The 27,769-nt window shown below is 38.7% G+C and overlaps 1 protein-coding gene across 1 annotated transcript; it reads left to right on the forward strand.

The window, feature by feature from the left end:
• Window positions 1-453: 453 nt before the first annotated feature.
• Window positions 454-27,769, forward strand: GK5 (glycerol kinase 5). The gene is made up of 16 exons (XM_064457693.1): window positions 454-880; window positions 2,052-2,145; window positions 5,114-5,189; window positions 5,625-5,718; window positions 6,598-6,729; window positions 8,278-8,353; window positions 9,027-9,088; window positions 9,172-9,245; window positions 9,571-9,631; window positions 10,724-10,850; window positions 14,104-14,208; window positions 16,861-16,946; window positions 20,953-21,056; window positions 22,423-22,482; window positions 25,198-25,331; window positions 26,619-27,769. The coding sequence occupies exons 1-16, from the start codon at window positions 470-472 to the stop codon at window positions 26,753-26,755; spliced, it is 1,833 nt and encodes a 610-aa protein (XP_064313763.1). The 5' UTR covers window positions 454-469; the 3' UTR covers window positions 26,756-27,769.

The following is a 27,769-nucleotide window of genomic DNA, read 5'->3' on the forward strand; positions in this document are numbered from 1 at the left end:
AGATTAAGACTTTGTATAATTACATATAATTTGTTCACTGATGCTCACTGCCTTCAGTCACACATCCCAGCAGCGACCGTACCTCGTTGTTTGCCAGACCCCAGCTCCTCGCAGACATTCTCTCTTGAGGTGCAGCTGCACGGAGGAGCTGGGTTTGGGCACGGTTCACTTTGCGGCAGTGTTAGCAGCGTGGGGAAATACTCCAGTGGCGCCCGCTGAATTCTTTTAGAACCCCTTTGGTGTTTAATTAGAAGCCTTTTAGGTGCATCTGCCAAATCTATATAGAACCGGCGCGGACCCGACACGGGGGTTTGTTTCGGTGGCTGGGTCCCGCTCCGAGAGCCCGGCCACGCTGAGAAGGCGCCCTCGCCGCCTGGAACTCCCGCCCCGCCCCGCCCCGTCCCTCCCCGCCCTGAGGGAGCGGGCGCGCAGGTGCCGCCCTCCCCGCCACGGCCGGCGCTGGGGCGTTATGGCGGGCGGCGGGGCGGTGCGCCGCCCGGCCGGCCTCCCCTGGCAGCCCGCCGCTGGGCTCTGCCCCAGGGCCGGGCCCGGGGTCGGGGTCGGGCAGGCCGCGGCCTGCGGAGCGGGCGCCACCTGCCAGCCCGGCGGCATCGCCGCGGCGCGGCCCGCCTCCCTCCGCCGCGCTTCCCGCACCCATAGGCCGGCCGGGCGCCCGCCCCGCGGCGGGGCGGCGGTTCTCTGGCGGGCGGCGGCCGGCCGGCCGCACTCCATGCTCCCGGCGATGCCGTGCGGGCAGCAGGAGAGCGGTGCTGCCGCCGCCCCCGCGCGGTATGTGGTGGGGGTGGACGTGGGCAGCACCGTGGTGAAGTGCCACGTCTATGACCGGGCGGCCACGGTCAGAGGCTCCAGCTGCAGGAAGGTGAATCCGTCAGCGCGGGGGGGGACAGGGGACGGCGGCGGGCGGCGCCCTCACCGCGCCGCCGGGCCGGCCGAGAGCGGCGGGGCTGGGCGGGCGAGGGTAGCCCGCGGCGGAGTTCCCCTCGGGAGGCGGCGTTCTCCTTAGTAGCCGCCGCCCGAGACGGGGGCCCGCGGGCCGGGCTGAGCGTACCCGCTGCCTCCCGAGCGTCGGGCGGCCCGGGCCCGTGGGGCGGCTGCCCGGTCGGGGCTGGGCACGGGGAGCGTTCGCTGGCGCTCGCCCGGTTCGGCTCTTTCCCGTGCGGGGCATCCCCTGCGCCGGCTGGGGCAGGAGCGGCTTCCCCGGGGGTCTCACACCTGCCTGGGTGAAAGGAAGACCCCAGCCCGCCGGGGAGCCCCGCGGGGGATAGCGCCATTGCCCTCGCCCCGTCACCTCGGCGTTCGCTCCCGCCACCTTCTCCTCGTACCTTCGCTTCAGTCGCTTATCGACTAATCCCTCTTAAAACTTTTGTTGGTAGGGCATAGCTGAGACTTGGGGGGGACTTGAGTTTACACGCGTCCTGTTGTGTAACAGCGCTATTTTTTTAAAAAAACCCAAACCTTTAGAACATGAGTTTTAGGCTGATTTTGGTTTGCATGGATTGTGATTTTTGGATCAAGACAATCTCTAGAATTAACCTTTTTTATTGTCAGCTATTTTAGTGAAAAGACTGTAGTGAGGGGAAGCATAAGAAATCTGATGGTTTTGTAGAGCTGGAAGGGGATGTTCTCGGTGGAGCTCACCTCCCTTCTGGGGGAAGCCTGTCTGGCAGGTGCTCCCTGGCCTGCTGTGTCCTGCTGCTGCTGAGCCGCTCGGAGGGATCAACGTCCGAGTTCGCCAGTGGTGCCGAAAGGCTCTCTGAGAAACTTGGTTTCCAGTTTGGAGCCGCAAAAAGGTTTTACAGGCTCCCCAGTTCCTTGGAGTTTGGGCTTCATTATTCCCTCTGAACTGAGGAGGTTTGCTAGAGATCACATGCCTGTATTCAACTATGTTTGACACTGTTGTTCTTTCTCTTGCAGTAGATCCAGGAAAATTAAGAACAAAAAAATGAAATGTGGTTGCACAAACTTTCACAAGAACGCTGGTTATTGTGAACTAGGGGTCATGACAGTGCTTGTGTGTCTTTTGTGAACAGGTGGAATCGCTTTATCCCCATCCTGGCTGGGTTGAATTAGATCCTGAAGTGCTGTGGAGACAGTTTGTTGGTGTAATAAAAGAGGCTGTACAAGGTAATGGCTTATAAAGTTTGAGAAGTTAATTAACTATTTATCTAAATTAGTAAAGCTAGTTCAGCAGGTAATAAGATTATATTTTAAAAGTATTGAAAATTCATCTCTGAACACAGGTCTATAACATGCTTTAAGGCCTACTTAATCATTACATAAAATAGGACACTTCAATTCACTTTTTTCTTTCAGTGGGGCCAGATTAGGATTGAAGGACAACCAGAAGCAGTGTGCATACTCAATTTACGTGTTAGTGCCTTGTTGCTTCAGCTTTTTGTATATGTATTCTTCCCCAGTATGTGTCTTCCTTCCTCCAGATGCCTCTGTGTACAGAGAGCAGGATTGTTTCCCCTTCCGATTCCCCATTGTTGTACTGCCACGTTGTGTGTGCGGTCGTGAGTTTGTGAGAGAATGAAAGCAGGATGCTTCATAGTTGTGCTTGCTCGATTATAACCTGATATTCCCACTCCCCTGCTCAAATTACAAACAGTTCTTACCATCTAATTTCTGTATTATTTTTCTTTTCTATTTGTACTTCAGCCTAAAATTTTCTAGTACTCCACACACTAAAACACGCACAACTCCCTTTTCTGCCAAATTTCTGAAGGCTTTTTTTCCCCCCCTCTACTTTCTAGATTCTTCTCTAACCATGTGCCTACTCTCTACAACTCCCACAGCTTTCCCATTGTAGCAACTCCAGCATTCTGTGATCCAGCATGGGTTACCTTCTGTGCCATGCTGATGCCATAGACCTGTCAGCCATACCCCAGCTCGCTTTCTCACAGTGTCCCGGCCTCCTTGTTGGGTGTGTGCGTATCATACTCTTTTTTTTCAGTGCCTAAAGTTCCTCCTGTTCACCCCCTCTTGCAGTTTGGTCTCCAAGTGTTGCTCTGCCTCTGAGCCTGGCTCAAGGCAAAACCACTCATCTCTTCCTTTGGAAGGCAGCCTAGGGGACAGGGAAACTTACTGTTACCAGGTATAAGCTGCAGCTGATTATTTTGTGCTCTTGCTCTGTTTTCTCAGTAGCCACAACTGTTCTGTCGCGAGACTAACAATGCCACCTTGACACCTAAAGACCTTACTAGCTTCTTTCACTCCCATTCTGTGGGGCAAATCAGGAAGCAAGATTTTTCAGCCATTTTTAGAAGAGGAAGCTTTATGTTGTGGCTAAGTTGTGCACGCTGTTGGCAAGTCATTTTTAGATGGTAGTGTAAAGCAAGTGAGCATAAGTCCACCTGGTGTCAAAAGAAGCAGTTCCTCCCTCCTTTTTACAGAGTAGTTTCAAGTCCAGAGCAGTTTCCTGAGTCAAATCACTGTGTGGTTGTTTATGCCAGCAGAGCTTCATGACTCTTTGCATGGTGCAAGAAAGGGTGTGGTACTAGGGGCAGGAGTGACTGTCTGGAAGCAGAAAGAAGGCATAGCAGCACTTAAATTTACAGTAGTTGTGGAGCTAAAACGTGATTCTATGCGCAGGTGGATGAGCAAGTGTAGTTCAGTACTACATAAAGGTGGAAACTGCTTCTGACTGCACAGTCCCATCTCTATCTCACATTCTGGTACTCATTCAATCATTCCAGGAGACAGTGTAGTTCACCAGTTTAGCTGAAAAATATCTGTGATTTCTCTCCTGTTTTGTTTTTCTTTTCAATGGAAGTTAGCTCTGCTCTCACTGGGATCTGGAGAGCATGATGGTTGTCACTGGAGAAGCGGTGTGACCGTGCAGCTTGTGGAGATGGGGAGGAGTAAGACATGCCGCTCTAATGCGCAGTGAGCTGCAGCAGTACTGGTATGGCTTTGCCTTCCGTTTAGACCCAATGGCTACTGAAAAGGAAATACTGCCGTTCTCAAGCCACCCACTCCCAGGTCCTCCTCCCGTACACTCCCACCGCCGGCAGTACTTGTGCAGGCAGTTGGAAGAGGTAGCCTTGCGAAAGCATTGATTTAATTTTCAGCTGATTGAGGGCCTTGATACCTGTGTGAATTCAAGGACCAGTATAAGGGAAGGTGCAGAAGTATGTGTAGAGGTTGGCAGAGGAAGATGTGCCCTTTTTCTGTGAAACCCCTTCTCTAATGGTGACTCAGCGGCTGTCGGTTGTAGAGTCTGCAGTCTACGCTGACAGAAACAAGTAACTTTGCACATGAAAGTTAACATAAGAACGTGTATGTGTAGGACCTGCTTAACCTGTGATTTGTTGATTTGTTCAAGTTTCAGGGTTGAGAGACCTTCAGAGTAACAGTATTTTGGAAAAAATAGATAGTCTGTCATTTAAGTAGAATTTCTTAAAATATTTTTTTTTCCCCATAATTTTGCTTCTGGAAGCTGACCAGAACTGCTTTGAAAATAGCTGTGGACGTATTTAACTCTTTACAGTTACATATATTAGAAAATATGTTCTGTAACAGTTATTTGAAGGTAATGCTTAACAGCAAAATTGGTGTATACCCAAACGTAAGTTTTTATACTTCCGAATTTTAAGTATACTTTGTTGCATTTGGGGATATGTGGTTTAGGCAAATTCATTCTTATGGATTACAGAATCAGTGTGGTTTTGTTTCTTTATAGCATTTCTTTCTGTAAGTTTGTAAAGGTACTTACTCCTTCCGTTTGTGCTTTCATTCACATTCATCCATGTGAAATGCACATTTTAATTATATAGGCATATGTAATCTGCCTGCCTGTCTCTGGGATTGTTCCAGTGAAGAATCAACAGGCCTTTCAGAGGGTGGAAAGGGTCAGGGTGCCACAACTGCCTTTGTAAAACACATAGGTTTATTCATCTGCTTTGTAATCGGTCGGTCTCACTCAGAGTTTGCTGATGTTTCACTGCTCTAGCCACTTAGTTTAGAGATTTCTATTCTCTTAAACTCTTAATTTCCTAAGTATTCCATAGGTTTTATAGTTATATTGGAAAAATTGTATTTCTGTTTGTTTCTTAAAAAAAATACTTCTTTTGGTGTGATTTGTTTTTAGCTGCGGGACTTCACATGAGGCAAATTGCTGGTCTTGGCATCTCAGTGCAGAGAGGAACTTTCATTACGTGGCACAAGTATGTATATTGTGTGTTGTTTAAAATAAATTTGTGCTCGCTTATATTCATAGAAGCAGACTGTAGAAATGTTGAACTCAGTCAAGTCACAACCTGAAAGCAACAAATGTCAGTTACTCATGTTCTCTTGTGTTTGCACAGCCACACCTTACAGCAGTTCAGAATGGTTTGTAGGTGTATGTCCTTTTTGTTCTGTTCTTAGTAGTTTGGAAGAGATGAATACATACGTACTTTTTAACTCTGGTGAGAAGCCTTGCACTCAAAACGTCTGCATGCCTGTTACTATTTTCTCAAATCCACCAGGAGGGCATGCACTTATTTTAGGAATTGACCTAGTGTTCAGTGTCCTGACTAGAAACGGTGAATGATGTTGAATTTTTTGGGCAGTGTACGTTCTGTAGTTTTAAATGGGAATGTTCAAATGCTGTTTTTCAGGAGGACGGGGAAACCTTTTCATAATTTCATAAGTTGGCAAGACTTAAGAAGTGCTGAACTTGTGAATTCCTGGAATAAGTCCCTTCTGCTGAAGGTAAAACCGTGCTAAGCTAGATACTCCTTGAATACATTAAAACCATTTTGTTTTTAGGAATAATAAGGGCAATATATGAAATACTGCAAGTGTCCTGTTAACATGTTAATATGACGTGCTGTGGCCTAAAAAGATTTAACTGAGCAAGATTAGCATGGAACATAGTACCAATAAAAAATGCAGTACCGGTAGTCTGCAGGTAATTGATTATGGGAAAAGGTACCCGTAGGTCTAACATGAGTTTTGCTACTTCTTCGTCTCTTTGTTGTATTAAAATGTTGCATGTTAGCACTGCTTCAGCATAATTTTAGGATGTAGGTAGTTCTTGGTTGGTAGTGTTTTGGGCTTTTACTTCATTGGGGTTTTTTTAATACATTCTTTTCTCAGATTATATATGACAGGTATATTTTATGCTGCTTAAGGCTTGTACTTCATACCTTTAGAAGAGAAAGATTTTCTCTTAGTGGAAAAACTCACTTTTCCTGTAGGTGGAAACTAACTAGCACACTTGCAATAAGAAGTTAAATTCTTGGTTTTGCCACTGATTCCTTTTGCGCATGAAAACTTGGTTAATGATTCATCATCCATTGTGCTCGTATAGGAGACCTGTCTCTGTAATGCAGAGCAGTCTCTATCAGTGTGCCAGCAGAAGTCAGTAAAACATACAGACTTGCTTAGTGCAGCAGCTCTTTTCTGTGGTATTTGTTGTGGGAAGGCTATCCGCTGAAATCCTATGTAAGGATTTTCTAACAGAATTGTCACTATCTGCATCTAATCTCGTCAGCAGCATTCATCTGTGTTGTCATTCTCTGAAGATAATTGATCAGAAACGTTTAAGGGAGAGATTAAAAATTAAACAACTGTCTTCTTTTGAAACAGGTAGTCCATGTTATTTTTACAGTGCTTCATTTCTTGACTGGGAATGATCGATATTTGGTACCAAGTTTTCTTACTTTTTCAACACAACAAACTTCTATGAAGTTGTCATGGGTTTTTAAAAATATACGTGAGGTAAGCTGGAAAGGGAATAAGAATAGCTTTCTTTAGTCATAGTAATGGCTAATGACTTTGATTGTAACCTCTTCAGTTTTGCCTTGCTTGTTCTTTTCCTCAAAAGAATGAGAATGAAAGACATCTATCTGTGTTAATGTTCAAAGCCTGTCTACCTAAATATCTACTCACATTTATACAACTTTTTCCTCCGATTCTAGAAATGCATAGTAGTAAAAAGTTTTCTTCATGCATGAGAGACACAGTCAAATATCCTTATTTCACTCATATAATTATCTAATTAGTAATTGTACTGTGTTGTGAAGTTGTCTGCACTCTAGTTTTGCATGACAATTGCATTTATTTTCAACTGGCAGTCTTATCGTTCCACTCTGCATTATTCCAGTGTTTACAGTTTCACAAATAATACCATATTGAACGATCAAACAAGGTAATTTATTTTCCATATTGCTGTAGTGTAAATTGGAAACTACACATAAAAAAAGTGCTGGAATAATGTAATGGATTAATGAGCACTGAGCTATTTGTTGCTGTATTCTTTGCTCTAATTCTTACCATTTTCCTTGTTTCTTCCTATTGTATTTATAGTGTCACTCATTTTCTATGTTATTTTCAAGTTATTTTTGAAGAAAATGGTTATCATCAATTTTCCACCCTGCATAAAGAAACCCTCTTTACACAAAAATACCAGTTTTGTCTGGTATTTTCTGTCACAAAACTATTGAGAATGTCAAGTATAATTTTTTACTGACATGTTTTGGTTGGACCTGTTGAAAATGTGAGGTGTGAATTTGAAGGATTACAGAATTGAAGGTTATGCAGCTGCTTAGTTTTCAGTGTGAGAAGCATGTTATTCCACATTTTGTCAGGCACTGATACTTAAAATATGTGACTATCAAACAAAGAAGCTCAAAAATTTATGGCTTCTAATTACAGAGAATAATGTATTCAGTCATGTCTTGAGTGAACTAGTTTGTGTGTTTTTTCTGAATTCTGTAGTCGAACACAGTTACTAGAAATTAGATGTAACTTAAATTTCCCATTTTAATGGGGAAAAAAATCCCAAGGAAAATAACATTTTGAGCTCTTTACTGACATCATAAACCAGAAATGATGGTTTTGTCTTTATTGTTCTCAAGCACGTGTTTTAAAATACACTTACTACTTCTGTTAATGTTAACTTTTTTGGTTTAACTGCAGTATGCAGCGTCTTGTTTTCTCTATTCACCATTCTTCACCACATTATAATTGTGACTGTAAATTTCCCTTCTCAAGGCTCTGATGCCACTGCAGTAGAAGATTAATTGCTCTTCTTTCCTTAGGAGCAGTGTAAGAAACTGTGCTTACTCTCTTTTGGGTGCATGAACTGTAGGATAATATTACCTATATAGCAAATTCACCCTTTTTAGAAGAAATATTGGCAATCAGAGGCTTGTTTTCTAGGGGCATTATCATTAAGCACAAAGAAAATGAGAAAAGGAATCAGGAAATATGTTCCTCTTTTTACACAGTTGTAAATACTTTTTTTGTATGTATATTTGTTCCTAGGCTAAAGAAGCTGCCAGAAAAAATAACTGCTGCTTTGGAACAGTTGATACATGGTTACTGCATCGATTGACTAAAGGTAAGTGTTACAGTTCCTCATAGATCTTAATAAAGCATACTGGAATCTAAGTAATGATGTTCATGACTGTCAATGATACTTCCTAGAACTCAAATACTTTTTTGACAATTTTTGCTTTCTTTATAACTGATGAATACTGTAATATATTTACTGTTTAGAAAAATAACTTCTGAATTTATCCTTTGGGCCTGCCTGGAAGGATAGACAGAAAGGGAAATAATTATTCGGTGTTATCAACCTTTTAAGCATTTAGGCTTTAAAGAGGACCACCAGAACTGATTGGCCTTGATTTGAAGGAAAGCACGTGTGAAAGAGAAAGAACAAAGGATTGTTAGAAATGTGGAAGAACTTAGAAGTTTCTGTCCTGAGCACTAATGCCTGAGCAGTTGGATAGATTGTGATAGATAGTGATGCAGTCAGTGTTGTACATGTTGTCGAAAGTCCCAGCTCTCTTCTGGCCAGTTTCATGAGGGTAAAATAAGGTATTTAGTGTATACACATTATAGTGAGTGGCGGGTAAAGTTTGTGTGCTCGTTGTATTGCTATGACTTTGCCTATAAACACTCAGTGTGTATTTCATGGGAGCCACTGAGATGTTTAAAGAAAAAATATGTTTAAAATTACTCTTGTTTGGATATCTAAAATCTTTGTTCTTTTTTTTTTTTTTTGATAGGTTCTGTGTATGCCACAGATTACTCGAATGCCAGTGCTACAGGTGTTTTTGAACCCTTTATGGTATGTGCTGTTTGAAGAAATGTTGCTATTTATTGTGCTTCTGAGAGAGTTGCTGACATTTTACTTCTTCCATATTATTTCAGAAATCTTGGAACCCCACTTTATCTAACCTGCTTTCCATTCCAATGTCTGTTTATCCTCCCGTGAAAGACACAAGGTAACTATGAATGCATATTTGAAAGAATATGATACCTGTTAAATTAATTGCCTTTAGAAAAATACTACATGATCTGCACAGGGAAAGTAATATATAGATACACCAAAAAAATTCAGTTATTCTTATATGCAGATGTACTTTTTTAACACTACATCCAAAACTTTATTATCAGTATTTCTTAAATTAACAGTTTTAATGCTTTCTTTAAAATAAATCAGTAGCATTACCTTTCATATGTGATGCAGACCTAGGCCTTAGATACCTAGATTTCATTTTAAAGGTCATTTTAGTGTTGTGATGTTTCTCCATTACATTTGTTTTGAAGCTTCAACTTTGGATCGGCTGATTCTGAAATATTTGGGGTACCTATTCCAATAATGGCAGTGGTGAGTGAAAATATTTTCTTACTTCAGTCTATTTGTACCTATATTCTTTTTATCTAGCTTTGATTTAATACTTGCTTGTTTATTAAGTATTCTCTATTCCTTCTCTATGACTTAACTACTGTAGAATTGGTCGTTGAATTTTTCTCCAAAAACTTAGTTTACAGCCTTAGGGGAAAAGGAGGAGAGAGGAATGGGAAGGGATTTCTAGAGGTTGAGGCCCATTAAGGTTACGTGACCAAATGATTAAGTGCTGAATGTAGGATTTAACATATATAAAGTTGTGCAGTGCGGTCCATCCTGGCTTGACTTCAGTAAGACTCTACACAAATGTAAGAGTATTTATTAATAGATCCACTTGTGGTACCTTTTATTTCTTTTTCACTAAAAATAAATGGAGAATAACATGATTTTGCCTCAGTAGTTAGGATTTGGGTAAGAAAACCCCATTATTTTTGTAAAGTGATGACATGTAGAAAAATCTGCTTGAATTGAGCTAAATGGAAAATATGTCATCTAACATTAATTTCTTTTGCTGCTTGTAAAGAATTGTAGGCTCAACTTATCTGTAAATTTACTGTTTCACCAAGCACAAATCTAAGTAAATACATTTAATAACCATTGTCATTCTTGAAAAACTGAGCGTGGAATAATTTGGTACAGAATGGGTAGCAGGGAAAAAGGAAGGGGAGACCTCAAAACTGCAGCTTTCTATTTGGGGGAAGAGGAATTCAAGCCAAGCTACTATGTTCTGCTCCCTGGCATTGAAAATGCCCCATTTATCCTTATTAAATACTAAAACATAAAATATTTCTTTCGTTTCCATAACATATTTTTCAGTGTTGCAAGCAGTACTACTTAGATGTTCACATTGTCTCCAAACCTGGTGTAATTTGATTCTAGTGATAAATCTGGCTATTGGAATGGCCTGCAAATACTTAAGAAATTGTATATGAGTCCTCTCTTAATGCTCAGTTCCTTTCTCAATGGTTACTCATATCAGAACTCAAGTCTTTGCATTGGTATTTTAAAATCCAGCAGCATTGTAGGCTGGTAGTTGGTAGCTAACTTGTACTGTTTTGGTTGGTATGGCAGGTAGCTGACCAGCAGTCAGCCATGTTTGGAGAGTGCTGCTTTCACCCAGGAGATGTTAAACTGACAATGGGTACAGGTTGTTTTTGGAATGTGAATACTGGAGAGCATCTCTTTGCATCACAGAGAGGTAAGCTGGTGAAATTTTAGTTTCAGAGTATTTCATGTTACTTGACAGCTGTTAATGATGCAGGTACAGAAAGTGATGGAATAGGGGTATGCTTTTCTTTCTGCCTTTAGTTGTAGAAAAACAGCTTGAAAGTGTTTACAGAACAGAAGACTGGAAATTTTTAACTAGAAATGTAGATCTTGGTTATCCTGAAATATGATTCTCAAGAAAAAATTTAAGTAACATCACTAATAATTATGTCTGCTACCTGCATCCCTCCTTCTCTATTTTTTTTTCTTTTACCTGTTCTTCTTGATAGCAGTATTATACAGTACAGGAATGGAGAAAAAGGGCATTGGTCCTCTGGCTTCTTACATGAAAATGTTCCAGTGGCTCGCTGTAAGTTCCTCCTCTTGAGCCCTTATGCTTTGAAATACTTGCAGTGAGATAATGCAGGATTAGCAATTATTAGTGTTCTTTTTAAAATGCTAGAAATGGGCTCCCCAATATGTTTCTAGTGTTTAAAACTTTGTCGTTCTGAACATTTGTGGTCTGTCAAGCTTGTTAGTTTGTCACAGATGGCTCTTTGTCAAGAGAGCAACAGATGATACTGAAGTAAATTTGCCTGCACAGTCTCTCTGTCTGTTGTATTTTAAACAGTTATTAATTTCAGGAAGCCTGTAATTTAAAATGGGAGAGGTGGGGTTGGGGAGGAGGACAGCTGTGTGCTAAGGAGACTTCTACCAGCTAAGGTCTGGAAGGACCTTGGCAAACACAGGAGGTGTGTCAGAAGTGAATAGCATGGATGTTGAATTCCCTATGAATGCAAATGCGTTTTAGGCTAAGCAATGATGTCCTTATGACGACAGTTTTACTGAGGAAATCAGATGTATGTCGTCTGTGGAAATGTAATAGCAAAGATATGCTGTAAGGTTTTTCCATTTTGTTTTCTTTTAAAATATATGGCTGTTATGATCTGATAGGAGTTGAAACCTTTAAGGCAGTGCTGTGAAACTTACTGCTTTAGGCTGTTACTTATGTTAAAATTATTTCCCCTATGTTCTTTGGCTGCTTTGTGGGATGTTTAGTAGGACAAGTTAGGTACCTAGCTTTCTCAGTGCCCTGGGCATGAAATGTAATGTGTTCGATCTTTAAAGTTGACATATGTATTTAAGACTGCAAGATGAATACCTACAGCACCCTTGTGCAAGCTTTTCATTAGCTGCTGTTCTAGTTTCTGATCTACATTTAATTGCTATATATGACAGTTTAAAGAAAAAAAGATTTCCTTGGAGAACAGCACTTATCACAATTCAATGATGGAAACATGTTGTATAGATTTTAAATCTACCTCTCTGGCAGTCTGATCATTCTTAGTAACTGTTGGTCATGCCAAGTGTCATGTTGACCTGTTCCCTAGAGGTGGATTGTCTTACACTAGAGATTCTGGTGTGAACATCTTTAGGAAGGCCACCTGATGGACCTCCCTGTCCCTAATTAGCTGTCCTTCTCTAGGACTTTAGGCTCAATGAATCATTTGGTCTTGCTGCTTTGCAGCTTCACCTTTGGTAGAAAATAGAGTGTAAGGGAGACCTGCACCAAGGATCTGGAGATATGTATGTCACCTTTTCCTTTCAAGAGACAAATACAAACTTTAATCTAAATAGGTGCTGCTAATTGTTTTCCCATGTAAGCACTCCTTATTCCTGCACTAACCAAGTTTCTGCAATTGCACTAGTACCACCATGCCCCTCCTTTGGACACAGGCAAGCAAATGGGAGATGATTCTGTGAGAGCCATTTGTATATCAGCAAAGTCACCTTGAGAATGCAGAGAGAATCCTTAGACCCTTCTGATGCTTTTCTGGTCCTATGGTTTGGGACTCACCGTTGTTGCATTACCCATGAGTCCTTAGCAGGGTTGCGTACGGTTTGGGTACTTTCTTCACTCCAACAGTTACAGTACTTGGGTTGGGTGAACTTTTTATTGCAGTGGTTACTGAATGCTTAGGTCCTTATCGAGTGACCTGAAAGACCATTTGTCCAGCTGCAGTGCTCTGACCATCTACTCTTCAGCTAGATAAAGTCTTTTTGCTTTAGCATTAAAAACAGTACTCTGCAGGACTTTTGTGCTAATTCCTTACTAATATAAAACAAGGTCTTTGTGTTCACACTGATGGTTTTAAGTAGTAGGTCTCTCTGTTCTTTGTTTTCAACATATCTGGGGGCGTCAAAGGGAAGAACAAATTGTCAGGTTTGTCCTCATTATTGGCTGTTTATTTCTAATGTTACAGTATCTTCAAGCAGATAGCTCTTCGAAAGATGCTGTACTGTGTTTTCAAATAAACTATCAGTGTTTGCCCTATGTATTTCTGCCTTTCTTCTCAGAGATAAGGGGAAAAAAATTCCAAGTAATTGAATTTTTTTTCTGAGTCACTGCAAAGTCAAAACTATTTGCTGGAAATTATAACTTCCTGCAAATCCCATTGTGTAAACCATACAAGTGCTGATCTTTTGTAGTTATAGGCAAAGTATGTGACTAAATATTTTTAATGAGTTTGGATGTTTCTTTTGTTGTTTATATTAGGCAAATATACAGGTAAAATGCTGTAGTTAACTGGCAGTAGCCTTTCTTGGGGACAAGGATGAGCAAATTGTCAAACTTGTGTTTTTTTGCTTTCTGTGCGAGGAAGCATTGCATACCGAAAAAGGAATGAAAAAACAGATCTTGTTCATAGAAGAGGATGAAAGTGATATATGTTTTAAGTTTGTGTTGCTTTTTTTCCCTTGTGTATATGTATGTGTTAGCTTTTGTGTTTCTCATCTGAAAGCCTAGCCTTCATGTTTTATGTTTTGGGGAAGTAAATTCTGACTTTCTAGAAATCATTGGGGAAAATTAGGTAGATTGAAAACAAATAGGAAAACATTGATAATTTTTAAAGTATATACGATCTCTTATCATTTAAAAGTACGTGCTGATAGCTCTTCCCTTTAGCTTAAAGAGGGGGTGTTTTTTTTGTAATTTGGTAGTGAATTTTTTTTACACTAACTTTGATTTAACAAACTGTTGTTTGACTCTCTTGTAACTCCATCACTAAATTTTTGAACAATACATTTAACCTATATCAGTGATGCTTGTTTTAGCTTGAATTCTGTGACATAATTGAATAAAAACTACTTTTGTTGGGTTTATTGTGGGAGGTGCTTGTATATGTTTTTCTAGAAACATTTAATTTAACTAGCTGTTTTGGTTTGTTTCATGGAAAATAATTAAGGTCTCTATCCACTGATTGGTTGGAAGATTGGGGAAGAAGTTGTTTACTTAACTGAAGGCGGTATGTCGGACATTGGCACTGCCATAAAATGGGCTCAGGATATAAGTAAGTAGTTCTTTAATTTTACAGAGGGTAAAATATATTACTACATAAACTGTTCTATGGGATTTTAGTTAAGTTATTGGGCTTGGGTTTATTATCCGTAATTGAAGAAACTATCATACGTGTTTTGGACAGCGGAAATGCACAGTCTTATTAGTAGGCTCTCTGCTGAGTATATTTACTTACTACCAGGAGTTTGGTTTGCACAATCATCTCATCAGACTATACCTCTCAGACCCTCCTCCAGTGTAGACTTACATTTTTCTGAAACATTTTACTCCTTACTTGCTTTCTCTTGAGCAGGACAAGCTTCCCGATACCTTCTTCTGGTTGTTTAACCTGGTATCCAGACTTGAATAGAAACGGCGTAAAGGAGACACGTCTAAAGTTAGATGTGTGCTATTCTAGCATATCTGGACTTGGATTTGCAGTTGAGGAGAAGCACAGAAATTGACTACCCATTGAGTCTAGGTAGCATGATTGTAAATGCAATATTCTACAAACCGTTGTTGTAATGCTTTAGACACATCTGTAGCTGTACTTCCCAGAATTAATAATAGGTTTGAGTTCTATGAAAATTAAATGAAGAGCTTTTTATTTTTAGAAGTAACAAGTGTTGTGTATGTTGCTTCATACAGAAGTAATGTGCCTTTTGGTCATGACTATTATGTAATGAAAAGATTTGCATGCCAGATCAATTAAAGACTAAGAAAAATACTAGCTTTATAGCAGTTGATGTTCAAAACCACTGATTTTTTTTTTTTATAGGACAACTTTTCTGAGTGTTCTAATAAACTGTTTACTTGGTTTACTTAGAACTTTAGTACACCTTTTAACAGGGTGCAAAAAAGGAATTAGTGTCTCAAACTTTGGGTTATCTGGGAAAGGTTTTCCTGAAGTATAGCTCACCAAAAAATTCCACATTTCTTGAAGTTGTCAACTTCTGGTGCGTATGTGCATACACCTGCTCATGTATGAGTCCTTAAGGATTAAGTATGATTCAGAGTCATCTTCAGGTCTTCATCATTCGAATTTTGACCAAGCCTAGAGAATAACAGCTATTAGTCTTTGAGGAAATTACTCAGTTCAATACACAGTGCTGCAGATACAAGTATCAGTGATAGGTATATAAGCTTGCTACTTCAAATTCCATACTTGAAATGGATGCTTATCCATATAGAACTTACCCATACTTCAAATGGATAGTACTGGTGTATGCAGAGCAATAGTATAAAGGATTTTTAGCTGGCCAGTAGTGAAATGGACATGACCTACAGTTGTTACCCCAGGCAAAAATTGGGGAAGTTCTAGAGGGAGGTAAAAAAAAGAAGGCATGCTACTACAAACTCTTTAATAAGTAAGACCTTTATTTTCTGGAAATATGATTGCAGAGAAGCAGAATTCAGAAACTTTTATCAGCTTTATGAATAAAGAGAAGGGTAAAACTTTTGCTCTACAGAAGGAGTTGGGCCAAAACGCAAGGTAATCTAATAGCCTTAGTAAGGATGGTGAAAGCTCAACATGGATGAAGACAAGACATGTAATAGTGGTAAATGTTTGGAAACAGGAATTTCTGCAGCAAGACAAACTTAGTTTAATGGGCTTCTTTTAGTGGGATCAGATGAGTTCTAAGAATTTTGAAAAACGAGTATGTGGAATTTCAAGGTGAAGTTAATCTTACTTATTTTTTTTCATTTTCTGCCCTGACATAGAGGTACTATATATAGTTCAGTAATAGCAAATACAACAAGAAGGAAAAGATGTGATTTAGGCTTATTAGTCTGGGCACAGTAGAATCCAAAACTTTCAAACAAATTTATGAAGGTTACAAAGGTAAATTGAAACTCCAGGTAAGTTACCAAGATGGACTTTTCAAACATAAATTGAGCTAGATTAACCTGATTTATCTTCAATGGGAAAATTTACTTTTTAGAGAGGAAAAAGCAATAGCTGTCATTTACAGGAGACCTGTAGTCTTCTGTAAAAACATGTTATATGGCCACATAATGACATTATGAGTTAAAACTACATAACATGGGTGTTAGTACAAGAGCTGCATGTTAGTAAAGAACAAACTGAAGAGGGATGTCTATAGGGTTGTGAAAAGAGACATCCAGCTTGACATAAAAGTAGTGTCTATCAAAGAGGTGATATTAGGACATACCTTATTTATATTTGTGTGTCAGTCACTTGTAAAAATATTAAGGGTGCTGAATAAAATGCAATGGGTATTAAGGACTGTCTCTGTAGTCATTTGGTGCTTGGGCTGACTGTAACAACATCGGGGGGGGAACATTTTTTGTTTTGCAAATCTATGTTTTTATTGTACTTAGGGTGCCATTGTTAATATGCTCAATTCCCATTTATGTCTATTTGGAAAGCTAATGACCTCTTACAGGATGTGAAGATTAAAAGGCTGTAGCATAACAGATATGAGAGGATCCTTCTGAATTTAGTCTTCATCTGAATTGGTTTGGGTTTTTTTCTAATGTGACTGATGGATATGAAATACAGGAGAAGTGATTATTTCTCTTGGAACATGTATTTTGAGAATATTACAAAAGGAAATAGTCTAACTCTAGATTTTTGTCTCTTAGTAATATATGAAGAAATTGAAGTAAATAATAAAAGCGCATGACCTATGCATCTTTACAGATCTTTTCACCAATGTAGATGAAACAGAAAAAATGGCACGGAGTATTGTTGATTCTCAAGGCGTTTGTTTTGTTCCAGGTTTTCAGGTAAAATTATTAATATAATTGAGAATATATTTTTAATAACCCAGTTAAAATTTTAACTCTTACATGTTTAAATGTAGTAATTTTCATCATCATAGTATTTGTTCTGTACTACTGAGGTTCTTATTCTCAGTCCCTCACCACAACATGTGAAGATCACTTTCATATGAGAATGCTTAAACACCACCCACCATGAGAAAAACCCTACAAAATAGGAAAATTACTTCCATTTTGCAGATGGAGACCTGGGGGGTAGATAAACTAAATGTTACCCACAGTAACTCAGGCAGTGCCTGCAGAGAGAGAAACCTTTCCTGTAGCTTTTCTGCCTCATGCAAAGCCTTCATTGACGCAATACTTCTAAGCACTGTTCTAAAATAATGCATTTTACTCTGCCTCTTTTCAAAACATAGGTTGTAATTCATCTGAATACTTAAACGTGCTTAAATATCAGCAAAGTTGCAAGTTCTGGTGTTATGAAAAGCAAAGATAGTAATATTTAGACCCTTCTTTAATATGCAGATTTTAATCTGAATTAGATTTTTCCCTTTAAAATAGGGTTTGTGCCTTGTTGCTGAGCAGAGAGTGTGTAGTAAGGAGTTCCTGGCATTTGTTCCCCATTTTAGTCCCCTCCGTTTCCCAGGAGCTTGCTTGTACCTTCTCCTCTATTTGAGGAACTTCTTCCAATTACGTGATCTCCTCTGGGTCACAAATTTTGGGTTCTTACTGCTTGCTTTCCATTTATGCTAGAAACTTACGTATCCTCACGTCTGTCCTTTCCACCTCTGATTAATGATCCCTCTTGAGTTCCATTACAGATGTGAGTTAATGTCCCTGTACAGAGGCAGCAACAAGGGTGATAGTGATGCTGCAGTTCAGTCTAGTGTATTAGTCTAGATTGGAATTGATGGGAATTCCAGTTAACATAGTACATTAAATAACAAATTGTGGTAGCTGGGGAGCTGACATACTGCCTGTTCAGCGACACAGCAGTTGCTTCCAGTATGGGTTTGACAGCTGGTAATAATAGTTTGTAATTTGTCACCTCAAAACATGACAGAGCTGTAAGTCAGAGCTCTTAGACAGTCCTTCCTGGAGAATGAAAGTCAACATGAATATCAATAGGTTTTGCTAACGTAACTGTTGCTAGTTTAGGGACTATGTAAAGCCCTAAAACATTTTCATCTAGTTATGCCACTTTCCTAAGCACCATGAGATAATCTGACTAAAAGCACACTTTCAGCATCATAGCTGTTTCCAAGTTGTGGGTTTGTCAACATGAAAATATCCATATCTCCACGAAACTTGGTTTTTCTAATCAGTGTTGTCGTCCAGGAGAAACTCTGTGGTGTAGCCCTGGTCTCCAAGCTGTCATTTGGAATATTAACATTATAAACCGTACTGGACAGATGGACCAGGCAAGATGAAGGGAAAGCTGTTCCTGTGCTGTGGGGGTTGAGCAATGTCTGCCGTCAGCTGCTGCTTTGGTGTATAGACAACTGATGTTTGAACCTGTCAGGTGTTCAAAAGCTACGATGTTAGTCAAAGAAAAGCCATTAGGGTGAAAATAGTATTCTTGCTCAAAAATTACCACCTTCTCTTTTCTGTTAGAAGTCTTAGATAGTACTTTGTTCGTTTTAATATGTACATTCTAGAGCTACCTAGAATTTTTTTGACAGCTCATCTCTCTGAGTGGGTCCAAGAGTTTTGGTTTGGGGGGTTTTTTTGGGTTATTTTTTTTTCTCCATCTTCATTGGTCTATCATACTCAGTTTGATCTTTCCCAGGACTAGTGTTTTTTCTGAAGAAACTTAACATCTTTAACCTTACCTTTGAGTGAGTCCTGTATGCTAATGGGACAAGGCAAAGAAAAAAATTTATTTATTCTGCAGGCAACCTAGCTGCCCTCTCCCAAACAATTGACCTAATTGTTATATATATATTTTAGGTGTATAAAGCTTGATTATGCTGAGATGCTTCCATTTAGCATTTACTGTGAGTAATTGTGCTGTGAATAAGGAAGTGTTGAGCTATGCCAAATTTCAATATTTGCAGACAGGAATCCTGAGGTAGGCAAATGTTAGTCTGAATATTTTTTGAACTTTTAAGTCTGTCAGTACTCAAGTTCTAGAGATGTTGGTAAAACCTCTTTTTCTTTGGTTGGTTTTTGTTTTATTTTGCGAGTTTGTCTCCCCCTTGCTTTCTTGACACTGTATCCAGAAGGAACCCCAGCTAGTTTCTTGGTAAACATTGATTCAGTCTTTTTCCCTCATTCTAATATTCCCAGTCCAAATTTAGGAGCTGTACTTAAAAAACTGAATGGATTTCTCTGTGACATCTAGTTACTACTAATAGTAACCACCAATGTGAATTTCTTTGCCTTTTAAAAGCCCCACTTATTTCAGTGGAATATGCTTAGCTAGTAGACTCAGAGTAATAGAATCTGTATCAATTCAGAAACTGAGCGGATTAAATGGTATGAAAGGGGATGTGAACAGAGTTGAACACTTCTGGGACTGTAACGTGTCTCTTCAGCTTCACTGGCCAAATGCTAACACAAATTGATTGTATGGTAATGTTTCATAGACCTCAAAATGATAGTGGTTGGGAGGGTTCTTATGAAGTCCATGTGTTCATTTCCTACAGAGTAAAACATTTCTCTACTCATCCATATTACAGCCGTAAGAACTAAGTTTCTTTCTTACTGGATTCTACTGCTGTGATGCAGCACACTGAGAAGAGCATTGTTGTGAACATTTATTTGAAATTGAGTGAATATGTACATTAATAATTTTTCCTCTTACTCATCCTGCTAGAAACAGGAGTTTCCAGGGTTAATTTGCTGTGGTTAGTAGCAACAGCAAAAACATAGGACTTCTCACCGGGGTGCATGCATATATATGCACTGCTCTCTTTTCTTTTTTTAATGATTGATTCTTCCAAGATACTAACCCTTAATGTAGAATATGAGTCTGTGCTTTTTAGTTTATTATCTTGTATATGAAAATCTGTGAACTTGGAAGCCATGGATCTTTATTAGGCTAGTGGGCTGGACAAGGAGTTCCATTCTTAGAATGGAAAGGGTACTTGAGTATGGGGCAAAAATATTTTACTGTAATGCAGAAATTTCTTGGATTTAGGAACTTTTGCAAAATGAGAGTTTTCCTTTTGGCTGTATGTACCTATCCATACTTCCTTTTTTTTTTTAGTATATGTTAGCATTTTCTTAATTTACTTTATGTGTGTATATATTTAGTAAGCATGAAATTAAAACTTCTGGTAAGTGTTGTCATAATTAATATCTAGCACAATACAACTAGAAAGGATTGATCAATTTAAAAACGACTGTCTACGGTGAAAATAAGGTTAACATTGTCACAAAACAGACACAGACCAGCATTATCACAATATTTTGTGATGAAGTTCATCAGAGGAGTAGATGGGTGGAGAGGAGATTTGTCAATTAATCCTTCAGTTCTGCAAAAAAAAGACAACTTAGTGACCATAAGAATTTTAGCTGGACTCTATCAGTGTCATTGAAAACAGGCTGTAGTATAAACTAATTAAAAAATATTATCATCCTTTTCAGTGTTACTTTAAAAAGTCAGTTCATCTTTCTTTCAGCAGTTCAGGAGTGTAAATAATATATATATAAAAAAGTGTGTGTGTGAAATCTTGCTAGAGAGCAGCAATATCAGTGTGCCCTGTCCTAGACACTGAAAATGTACACTGTATGGATTTTAGAGAGAGGTCACACAGATTAGTGTTATTAAGTATGCCAGATTTGGAAGAAGTCACTTAAACCTTTTTCCTGTTCAAAGAATCTATTTAAACTGTTCACTGAGTTAGCTAAAATAATACTATATACCTCTTACATATTGTTTTCAATTTTCTCCTTTCATTATGCTGCCTGTAATTGTCGTAAGTTATTTTTTTTCTTACTCTTTGACTCCTTTCTTAAAAGCCTGCAAATACAGTTCATTGAACTCATGGTGAAATCTTTTCCGCAGGTTTCTGTGAATGACCCATGTTTATGTGCCTCCTTCATGGGGCTGAAACCTTCCACTACCAGAAACCATCTTGTACGAGCTATATTGGAATCTATAGCTTTCAGGTATTGCTTACTGAATTATCTTGCTTATATTTTCTTATGTTTGCTTTTATTTTGGTCAGCAGTCTTAAATGGATATACATGGAGTTCTGCAGTTTGTAAAATTTAAGTTGTAGCAATCCATTACTGTTACATTGAAAAGGAGTTTTAGCCACTTTCCTTTTTTTTCTTTAACACTTTACACATAAACTCGGGTATATTTATTAGTCCAGAGTTTTTGTTTATAAGTAACCATATAGGGATTCTTAAATTATATTGTTTTCTGCATGTTCTAAAAATGTTTTCTGTTTAAAGTTTGCCATTGCTCTCCTGACAGTGTTTTGTCAGAAGCCGTAGCCCACTTCAGCTGTGTTTAAAGTATCCCTGAAGCTGCAACCCTGAGATCAGCTCTTTGGCTGACGTTTGAATTTTTGGTGTTTTATAAAACAGTAATAGGCATCTTTAAACACCTGTGAAGATGTGAATGGACAGCAACTTCCAGATCTGTCAAGGTTAAAGACAATACTGCTAGTCACTGATGGTATCGTATCAGTAGCACGCTGTGGAACAGATTGGTTCTGCCTTGCAAACCCACCCAGTGTGCCTTGAACTGAAGTTGAATATGGTTTGACCCTGGCTCACACTGCACTATGGCCAATTAGGGAACAGTCATGTGATTCCTTCCGTCTAGTCACCAGCTCTGCTTTGGGCACAATAACTCCTGCAAAAAAGGATGTCTGGAGGAAGGTAACATTCTGAATTGCTGCAGCTGTTTCTAACACATTTTTCTTCTGCACTGTAAGAGAAACGTGAGATGCAGTAATTCTTGAACTGAAGCATAGGTCTCTTGAAAACAGGGGTGTTGAGAATCTCATCTCATTCAAATAACTAACTAGAAAAGGGTAGAGATCCTTTGTGTTTAGATTTTCTTCCATTAAATGAAATGGTTTCAGAACAAGTCAAACTTGCAGCCTTCAGATTGTTCCCTTTAAAGAACAGCTGGATAAACTCCGATTAGCACTCTGTCAGCCTGCTTTCCTCACTCTAAACCACTTCTTACATCAGCAGTTACATCTTGTCTGTAGAAGCCTATCAGCAATTTCAGGTGGAAAAAATATACCTTCTAGTGTGACTTGCTATAGAGTGGGCTGTGGTTTAGCCATACTGGTTCCTTCGTAATGACGTATAACAAAGACAAGTTTCAGTCTCTTTTCTGTTTCTGGGGTGGTTTTTTTTCCAATTTATGCATTTTGAAAACTTGTTAGCTATTGCAGCAGTTCTGACACAACTGAGGCATTTTTTGCCTTGTATTTTATTTTTTGATTATGTAGACACTGGAAACACTTTATGGAATATGTAATGCCTAACTCAACTAAATATTTTTTTAAAGAAACAAACTGCTTTATGATATCATTGTGAAGAAGGTACGCGTTCCTCTTCAAACTATTCGGTAAGTTCCATCTAACTTCTAAATTTTATATATGGGAGTTTGATTTTAAATAGGTGTGAACTTTATTATGCATTTTATCTTACTGTAAAAATTCTGCTGCTGAGAAAGAGATGATTACTAAGTCAAATGTTAATGTAACTGAAGTTGGCAGTAGAGTCTACCCACAGAAGGTTTGGTTCTTAATGACACTATTGCCATTGGTGCTTGTCAGTAGGTGAGTAATGAATTGCTGTAACTATTTTTTTTTTTAAAAAGGCAAATTCATGTTTTCGGGTAGCGCAAAAGTACCTATAGCAATGCCTACTACAAAGGTAATTCTATGCTTTATTATCATTCTTTCATACTGAAATTTTTTGTGCTGGGTCTGTCACAGACTGAATTTTTTTTTTAAGATGTCGGTTAAAACTGGATCTGTTTATGAGGGAAAGAGGAAGAATACTTTTACAATTCAATTGTTAAGATGACAGATTTGCTTCAGTGTTTGAAGCAGCAAATCAAATATAGTGAGGTAACTGATCCCTAGAATATGCTTCTCACAACGTCTTTAGCTGAATTATGTGTTGCTGGAAAACTACATTGCACGTTTTGGTAGGTACTTTGTTTGGGCGCTCCAGTTGCCTTAGAGCCTCAAGCCCTCTCATGCTGAGAAAGCTCTCAAAAATTTCTCCTTCTGGCAGCCAGGGGTCATTGTGACACCATGGTCAAGAACAGAGGAAAGTGTTCCTGACCCTCTTGTGGCTTTTTTTCCCTGACACCCATGCAAAGGAAGAAGTGGACTGGCAAGCATGTAGACAGTTAAGAAATCAGAACTTTGAGTAGTGGAAGAAAGGTGAAAATGCAAGGTGGGGCGAGGTAAAAGTTTCTGTCTTCTGTCGTGTACTGGGACAGAGGAGGCAAGAATGAAAAGCTAGGCTTGGGGTTTTAATGAAGAGGAAAAGAGCAGAAGTATTGGAATTTTTGATTCCTTAGGAAGCTTTTTTACATAAAGAATTGCATCCAGAATTAGAGAAGTCATATTAAGACTCTGAATTAAAAAATGGGTAGTGTTGGAAGTACTGCTTAGGGAACATTAGAATTCCAATCCCACTAATGTTGTAATGTCAACTTTAAATTGTATGATCGTGTTCAGTTTTATTCATGAATATAAAATTGCTGTTTCATATAGTGCTATAATAGTTAACTATAATAAATATCAATTCAGCTTGTGGATTAAGCGTTAGAAGATAATGAGATACACTTCATGGCTTTTTCAGTAGGGTTGTAAGCTGTTCTCCCATCCTTTTGTCCATACATCTTTAGTATCTATCTATTATCTATGATTTTTTTTTTTAAATCGTTGTTCTTAGCCCATAAATATATTCATTGCCTTTTTAGCTTGTCCTTTATCCCTCCTTCCTTCCTGGTCTCTGGCTCCTACAAGCTCCTTCAAAGGTGTCGTTTTCATTAGTCCTCTACGGTCCTATTACTTCCCATTGCTTCTCTCAACACCATCAAGGAAAGCAGAGAGAAGAAACCCTCAGTTTGAGTCCTTGTGTCCTATGTTGTAGCAGTCTGTGGCAGCCTTTACAAAGATGATCCTGGTGGTCCGTGGAGCCCTGGAATGTCACCTATTTACCTGTTCTGTCAAATAGCACATCCCCAGTCAAATGGCACATAGGAACTTTGAGCTAGATGTATTGTACAGATTGAATTGCTGAAGTATATAGCAGCAAAACTTAGCTAAAAGTAGAACGGAGTATTTGGAAATTTTCTTGTAACTTGAATCAAATGGATGTCTTATTTTTACAGAAGGAGGAAAAAGCATGTCACTGACACTAAAAAAGTGACTTTGCCAGTTAAAGGTTTTTATGCTGTAGTGTAGAGATGGTAGCCCTGCTTAACTGTCTGTACAAATAAGCAAAACCCTGTAACATCACCAATCAGGCAGTGTCTCCTGATTTTACTTTCAGAAACAGCCAGAACATTTAAGCAAAAGTTTTTTGAGGCATCACGTAGTATAGAAGATTTTAGCTGGCATATTTGAATTGAAGATTTCTAAGCAACTGTTAAGTTTTATTACCCAGTGTTTTCTATAATAATAAAGAGTAGATGTCTTTACTGAACTACATTTTAGAACAGCTCCATGCCTGGCTGGTATTGGAGTCCAACAGCATAACAAACCAATCTATGACAATTCAAAGACTACTTTTTGTTGTAGTTATTTTTTGTTTGCAAGAGTGATTACTTTGCTCCACTAGTAATCACTCTAAGATTATTAAAGATCAGCATTGGTAAGTTCTAGTTTTCTCCATGAAAAGGATCTCTGACTTAATGCAATTAGGAAAATAGATAGATAGAAGCCTCATTCTCATCTTCCTCATTTTAAAAAAAAAAAAAAAAGCAACTGTGATGGCATTTTAGCTAACCAGCACAGAGATTTGATAGTACTGAAAATAGTACTCTTCCAGATCTGAGAACACTTGAAAGGGTTTGTTTAATGTAATGGTTTTGACTGTTGTCATGTTGTGGTGATAATTATGTGAAGGTTCTGTTATAAACCCCAACATTTCAACCAGGACAATGGCCTCTAAATTTGCCCATAAAATGGAAATGCATTTATGAATGAGTGACAGGAAGATTTATATATAGGTGCAAAACCCCAGTTTTCTGAAATGTTGGAAATAAGCATTTGAACTAAATGTACTTTTTAAGCTTTTTCTTCCTTTCTCCCTATAGAGCTGATGGAGGTGTCAGTAATAATAGTTTTGTCCTGCAGATGACTTCAGATTTAATTAATATGAAAATAGAAAAACCTGCACATGCAGATATGTCTAGTCTTGGTGCAGCTTTTCTAGCAGGCCTTGCTTCAGGTATGTATACGTTTAAAGGAGTTTTGGTTTTCCCTTCATAATGCGTGTTTGTAAATCTGGAGGAAAAAAATGTCAGGGAAAAAAAGGGTATAACTTCAAATTATTTTTAAAAACTCCCCAAAGATTACTTTAGCCATTTTTGTGGGAATACAAGGTAAGTCATGTTTGTGTTTCTCTGTATAGTGCTTTGTACCTGTATTGGATGGACCAAAGAAATGGATAACATCATACAAACGCCTCCAAATCAAGGACCTTATTTGTATTTCTAACACAATGTCCCAATTTGCTGAGCTTGTTTAGTTTTACGTAAATGAATAGTGACAGTGAGTATCTGCATATACGTTTGTAAGATTCATTTACATTTAGATGGATATACTACTGGAGAAGAAAGAGGTGAACCCTGTCTTGCTACTTCCCTCTTTCTTGACCTGGACACTTAGCATCCCTTCCCATATTCACACCGCCTGGAGTGGTGCTCGGTGGGGATGGATCACGTGACAAGGAAGCTGCCGTGCAGCCATGTCAGTCCTACTGAAATTGTGTCCTGTCGTCTGTGAACTGAGTCTTTAAGGTTTTCACAGAAATAAACACAATGGAAGTACCAAATAAATTATTAATGGGAAAAAATTCCAGCTCTACTCAACACAGAATTGTTGTGTATAATTAACCAGACTTAAAAGTACAAACTGTCAATGGCTTTGCTTAATGGAAGTATATTTTATAGGTAGATATTAACTTCATTCAGTTGCTTTGATATGTAAATAACGCAACTGTAAGATAAAAACTATATACTCAGGTAAGACTTATTCAGCAATTAAAGTGGTAAGAAAGCTGCAGCCTTTGATAGACAAGAATGATTCAATAGCATAAATTAATCTGAATACATACAGCAGCTCTTCTCTGCCATTTGTGCAATTTTTAAGACAGTAGGAAAGCAACTGGTGCTAAGTCTTCATTTATGTGGCCCTTCTTCATGGAGAGGGACCTGAAGCCAAAAGCACAGTGTGGATGAAACCTAAGGGGACTTCAGTGCACCAGAGCTGTTCCTTGGAAACAGTCCCAGTTAAGCAGATGTGCTGTTGTCAGGATTCCAAACAAGTGGATGCTATTGGAAAGGAGTTTCACAATGTTAAAAATATGCTTCCCTCTGAGAAAGTTGTTGGTTGAGTAAAGAAAGGCTGTCATGATTTCTTACTGTGTTTCTGCTTTGGATCTCTTGGAATTAAATTAAAACAACTCAAATAACATATTTGCAGTTGAACTTGAGAATGAACTTTCTGTTTATAGGTTTTTGGACTGACAAGGAACAACTAAAGAAGCTAAGGCAAATAGAAGCAGTTTTTGAGCCCCAGAAGGACTCCGAGGAATACAAACCTGCTATGGATACCTGGCTACAAGCAATGAAACGCTCCCTGCACTGGTAGAAATTGGCATTCTAATTACAGAATTAAAACGTTTTAATTCATAGCTATGAAATCTTGACATTAACAGGACAGTAAAAACCATAACTGAAATTTGTGATGGTATATATAGTTATACAGTACTTTTTACCCCCACCCCCACCGCTGCTCGATTACTTCCCACATCATAATGAACCTTACTGTCATCCCTGTGACAGCTGTAGTCCAGCTGCAGCATTTGTGTCCCTTCAGTGACCTCCTTTGGGTGGCCCAGCTGCTTGAATCCTACCATGTACTAGAGATGGGGAGTGTTTTCCTGTGATGGGTTTTCTACTGAGGAAATCACCTCCCTTCTGATCTCTAAAATCTTTGGTATGTTAATCATCAAGGAAGGGTAAAACACACATATACTTCCCTATGCATTTATAAGATGATGAGTAAAATGATTGTTGGGGGGTGGGTTGTGATGAACTTGATTGTGTACAAAGACATTTTCTTATTAGTAGCCTGTTACCACCTTTTGGTTGACTTTCTAAGGAAGCATTTGACCCAGCTCTGTGATAACATTTTTGTGCATTAAATTAAGATGAAATAAAAAAGTAAATAGGCTTTCAGTACTCCATTAAAAAAAAACTTCAGGATTTTTGGAGCTGACAGTTCCTATCTAGCTTGTAGCTCAATTTTTAAAAATTTTATAAAGAACAAAAGCTATATTACCTGGCATGGGTAATACTAATACATTAAAAGTAGTTACAGGTATGCTATCTAACTTGTAAAAATCTGTAACATGAGTATTTTCAAGCCCATTGTTAAAATGCTATTATTATTAGCTAAAAGGGGGTCAGAAGTCTATTTTTGAAGCTATGAATTACTTTTCTATTTTTTAAACAAACTGTAATTAAAGAAATGTGTAGTTAATTATTCTTATGTATTTGTATATCACTAATCTTAAATTATTATAATTTTCTCAGGAATATGTGTAAATCAGTTTCAAAAATGTAAAATTATTAAACATTTTCATCTCAGAATAATATAAAA

Source organism: Phalacrocorax carbo, chromosome 7, assembly GCF_963921805.1.
Source record: "Phalacrocorax carbo chromosome 7, bPhaCar2.1, whole genome shotgun sequence".
In the NCBI taxonomy this organism is placed as follows: domain Eukaryota; kingdom Metazoa; phylum Chordata; class Aves; order Suliformes; family Phalacrocoracidae; genus Phalacrocorax; species Phalacrocorax carbo.

What these genes read in the sequence shown, in the direction of transcription:
- GK5 (XM_064457693.1), top strand. Translation starts at nt 470, where the DNA reads ATGGCGGGCGGCGGGGCGGTGCGCCGCCCGGCCGGCCTCCCCTGGCAG. An exon ending in GAGGCTCCAGCTGCAGGAAG is followed by an intron (nt 881 to 2,051) that starts GTGAATCCGTCA and finishes TTTTGTGAACAG; the next exon opens with GTGGAATCGCTTTATCCCCA. An exon ending in ATAAGTCCCTTCTGCTGAAG is followed by an intron (nt 5,719 to 6,597) that starts GTAAAACCGTGC and finishes CTTTTGAAACAG; the next exon opens with GTAGTCCATGTTATTTTTAC.